Source organism: Sciurus carolinensis, chromosome 2 (genome assembly GCF_902686445.1).
Source record: "Sciurus carolinensis chromosome 2, mSciCar1.2, whole genome shotgun sequence".
Classification (NCBI taxonomy): domain Eukaryota; kingdom Metazoa; phylum Chordata; class Mammalia; order Rodentia; family Sciuridae; genus Sciurus; species Sciurus carolinensis.
The window spans coordinates 119,878,883-119,883,965 of record NC_062214.1 but is presented as its reverse complement, the minus strand read 5'-3'; the positions used below and the strand labels follow the sequence as shown (position 1 = coordinate 119,883,965).

Here is a 5,083-nt window from a genome sequence, read left to right as displayed (position 1 = left end):
GTTTCAGCAATCACTGTCCCCAAGATCTTCAAAGACAGACAATATTTCCAGTTATAAACTTAACATTCCAGGGCAGAATTCACGCCTCAGTGTTTTCAGAATCCTTACAGCAAGGGTTCCCTAGAAAGGACTGACCATATGGAAGTGAAGTCCTTAAGGATACAGTTCACAATGCATATTTAAAACACTCATTAAATTGAAAAAGATTTTTGAACTCTTTTAATTGAAAAGTTACTTTCCAAGAATTGCCAATATGAACCCAGAGGTCTTTGTGTAAAAAAACCTCTTCCTAAAGCTTGTTAAAGCCCTAAAATAGAGTCTCCTCATTGCCTCTTTCATCTCCTTATTTCTAAAGGTATAGATGATAGGATTCATAAAAGGAGTGATAAGAACATCAAATATAGCTAAAAATTTATCTATGGGTAAGGCAGGGAAGGGCCACACATAGACAATGATGCAAGGACCAAAGAAAAAGACCACCACAGTGACGTGAGCTGAGAGAGTGGAGAGGGCCCTGGCTGAACCACCCGAAGCGTGTTTACGAACCGTAACCAGGATGAAGACGTAAGACACGATCAGGATGAAGAAGGTGCCCGTGGAGATGAACCCACTGTTGGCAGTGACCAGGAACTCCAGTCTGTAAGTGTCTGCACACGAGAGTTTGATGAACCAAGGAAAATCACAGTAGAAGCTATCCATTTTGTTGGTTCCACAAAAGAGCAAGTTTACAACAAAAGCTAGCTGGACCACAGAGTGGATGAGTCCAATGGTCCAGGCCACAGCCAGGAGAGAAGTGCACGTTCTCAGACTCATGCTGGCCAGGTAGTGGAGGGGCTTGCAGATGGCCACATAGCGGTCGTAGGCCATGACGGTCAGCAGCACCATCTCTGTCCCTCCCACGGTGTGAATGAAGAACATCTGTGTGATGCAGCCTTTCAAGGAGATGGCTCTGTGCTCTCTGAAGAGGTCATAAATCATCTTTGGAGTGGTGATGCTGGACACGCCTGTATCGATGAAGGAGAGATTGGCCAGCAAGAAGTACATTGGGGAGTGTAGGTGACGGTCTGAGATGATAGTGAGCACAATGAGAAGGTTTCCCAGCATACTTGCTACATAAAATGTCGTGAAGAACAGAAAAAGGAGAATCTGAATCTCCCAAGAACTGGTGAGTCCCAGCAACACAAATTCAGACACCACTGAGTGCTTTCCTCCATCCATCAACTTCAAGTGCAAGGATGACCCTGCAGTTACTGTTACCTGAGGAGCACATGAGGAGGGGGAAAGTCTTCCAGTGGAAAAGGACATCCTGGCTACGGAGTAATGACCCAGGTGTCAAAAACTGAAGGTCACCTTGCCCTTGTACAGTGAAGAGTTTATACCGTGCTCGAGTCACAGAGAACTAACCCCAGAAGCTTTTCCCATGTCTTGGTCTTGGGTGTCATTTAAACATGTAGCCTCAGATTTAGCTTGGTCTCTAGTGTATCATCGGGAAGGTAGAATGTGAACAAGTTACTTAAGAATTTAAGAAGGCTATCAGGGAATGAACAGACTTATACTTCCTGATTTCCACATGGAAATAATGCCTCAAAATTGAAACCTATTGAAAAGGAGAAAATTGTTTATTTATTCATTTATTTCATAATAGGTGGGTACCTTACAACATTCTGGAGTTCTGTTTTTCCTGAACTACTTTAAGTTTTCTAGGTTTGCAATCATATCATCAAGAAAAAGATAGCTTTCTGATTTTTGATTTTTGCTGCTTTAAGACCATATGCATCTCATTACCCTCTTACTAACATGGAAGTCCTGTGTACTTTTCTGTTCTTTTTTCATTACATATTTTCCTCATCTTATTTTAAAATAAGAGACCAACTAGTGCACATAGCAGTATGATCTATTTCTTTCCTAGTTTTCTACCACATCTACCAAATTGAGAACTTCAGAATACTTGTCTTTCTCTCCTTCTTACCTCCTCTCCTCAGTTCAAATAAAAAAAAATTTTAAAAATCTTTCTGGAACTACTATTGGTTTTGCACTTCATGCCTCCAGAATCTATCCTTCCTGTTTCAACATTTTCTGTCTCATTATCTTAAGGATATGTGCTTTAAGATACCCCTTGCTTCTTAATTTCCAGACTTGCCTTGAATTTCAGTGATAATCATGCTTTCTTTTTTTTTAAGTCTATTTCTGAATTGTTGAGCTCCAGAGAGTCTAGTCCATCTTTCACTTGAGTCTCCTTACATACTATTGTTGTGTTTTATCAAAATTAGTATCTGCCTCTTGCAGCAGTCCTGTATCATAGATCAGCCTAATACTATGTGTATTTACTCTGTTCTTCATGCATATAAAGGATTTCACAAGAATTTTGGAAGTCATCCAAATCAACTCTCTGATTTCAAGATTTATTCAGTATATACAGTTGGGTAATTTTCACTCTTATCTCTGCAATTTAACACAGTGTAGACTTCTTGTTAAATGTTTTTGGAATAACTTGAGTTCTACAATAGAAAAGTACCTGTACATCTGTGAAATTCATAAAGATCATGGTATTAGTGTTGGAAGCAAACTATAGCTCCAATAACAACATTCTTATTTATTGCTTTGTGATGAAATGTTCAAAGAAAAATTATCTTAAGAATATGATTAAGGAGCCAAACTTATAATTGAACTCGTTTCAAATATTTTCTGTCACAATGAAGTCTGATCTTGAAAACAAGTGACATCTCTTTGAGATAAAAAGCTAGAATCTAAAACAAAATTTATTCATTTTAATCTTTTGTCTTAATCTAAATTTGGGGCACTATGCAGCTTATGTAAAGTAGTTTGTTAATTTTCTTTCTTACATTCAATGATCTAGAAAGACAAGTGTAATGTATTGGTTTCAAATGAAGAATCACAATCTGAACTGCTGGGTTAACTCCATCATTTACTCTATCAAACCAGTTACTTCATCTCATTATATCTCAATATATGCATCCATTACATTGAAATGAACAATACTTCAGAGCTGGGAGTGTAGCTTGGTGGTAGAGTGTTTGTCTAACTTGGGTGAAGCCCTGGATTTGATTCCCAATACTACAAGAAACAAACTTGCTGTGAGTAAAGAACTTAAAACAGCCTTTGAGCTGGGCATGGTGACACATGCCCATAATCCCAGTGACTCTGGAGACTGAGACAGGAAGATCACAAGTTCTAGGCCAGCCTCAGCAATTTAGCAGGATCCTCAGCAACTTAGCAAGACCCTGTCTCAAAATGAAATAAAGCTGAGGATTTGACTCAGGTAGAGCACCTTCTGGGTTCAATCTCCAGGGCTGAAAAGTCAACCCAGTCCAACCCGACCCCACAAAGTGACAATAAAAACAATAGAAAGCAAACAAAACAGTACTTGACATGGTGAGAATGCAATAGATGTTAGATAAAATGATGCATTATATACATGCTTAGTTTCACTAAACTCTCCTGGTAGTTCTAGTCCCCAAATTCCTCCTTTTGGCATGTCCTGGTTTTCCATCCTTCATAAGAACATCATTTAAGATCTTGCCTTCTTCCCTTCTCCTAGGGGACTTTCCTCTTCAGTTTTTATACCTTTCCCAAAGGATTTATTCCTGTGTGAAAGGGAATGAGTATATGGAAGGTCTAGTCATATCCCTAACATATTAATGCTGACTGAATCTGCATGAATGTACCATTTCCCCCTAATTCTTTCCTAAACAATATAGTCATATTTACTACAGTGTACTAAGCACTATCACCTAGGTGCTTGTATATTAATCATATTCATGTAAAGTTTTATATGACCACAACAAACCTCAATCTTATCTCTACTGTCTGATACGACATTTCTTTCAGATGTTTTATTGTAAGCATCTCACCTATTCTGCTTCTTTTAAATCTCTCATTTGCTTTCCTGACTGGATTACTGAATTCCTGTAATTCAGGACAGTTTACTTTTCCCCATCTAGCATAAATATGACCCAAAAATCACTCTTCTTAAGTAATACTTTAATTATATAACTAGTATCATCAAAAAATATTTAGAAGTTGTACTACTATAATTTGACTATATACCATATTTCCAGAGTTATTTCCCTGCATGCTTCTATTTTTAAGAAATACTTATTCAGCATTAATACCATCTTCTTCACTGCCCATCCAAGACCTCCTTCATAACTTCTGATAGTCTGACATCTTCCTCTATGTTCCTGAAACAGCCTTATGAGAATCAGTAAATACGAGTAGCATATCTTCATCCTTATGATCTCTCTGCATTATTTTTGACTGTTCTCTATTTCCTAGTTCCTGAGAAATACTGTAAATGGAGGGATGTGCACAGACTGTCATCTTTCCCCATGATAATCTCTAATTCTACAGGCTGGAATTAAAGAAGACACCTCTTCAAATAAGAATTCTAACTATTGTCATTAATATAGGGAAGGACACAAATCATCAATGCCTGGAGGTCAGAGAACAGATCAGGACTGAGTGTACAACTTAACTCTAAATACATGCAGAAGTCTGATTGATAAAGCCTGTTTAGGCAATCTGTTGCCTGTTTCATAAGTGGTTTTATTCACTCCATTTCATACCTTCAGGCATAATTTACTTAGGATGATTATTTAGGACCATTTACTTTTGCTAAATCCAGTAGAGATGGCAACTACTATTATGTACCAAAAAATGAAATTTTTCTAATATGAAGTAATTCGAAAGGAGTCATCAACTAAATCTTCTGGTCACTGACACAGTCATCTAATTAAAAAACTATTTCCATTTCCCTAATCTTATGATATTCAGAAAAAATAAACTTTAATTTTAGCAATATAGCATCTCATTCTTAGTACTTTTTAAATGTTAGTAGTCCTTTGATTCTCTTTAGTATCTATATCTCATTTTCTCAATGAATCTTGGTTAAAACATTTTAATAATTGATTATAATCAATTTCCTGAATCTGTGGTATGTGTTTCTGTTAATTCTGATCTTATGTTGGCTTTAGGAAACATTAATACTATAATATATAATGGTAGCATATCTTATGGAGATCAAGGTAGTGTATCTCAGAATATCATTAGTCCCTGTGATTAG

The 5,083-nt window shown here is 37.0% G+C and overlaps 1 protein-coding gene across 1 annotated transcript; it reads right to left on the bottom strand.

Annotated features, from left to right (window-relative positions):
- Positions 1-231: 231 nt before the first annotated feature.
- Positions 232-1,218, bottom strand: LOC124976423 (olfactory receptor 4F3/4F16/4F29-like). Its single transcript, XM_047539305.1, has one exon. The coding sequence runs from the start codon at positions 1,216-1,218 to the stop codon at positions 232-234; it is 987 nt and encodes a 328-aa protein (XP_047395261.1).
- Positions 1,219-5,083: the final 3,865 nt, after the last annotated feature.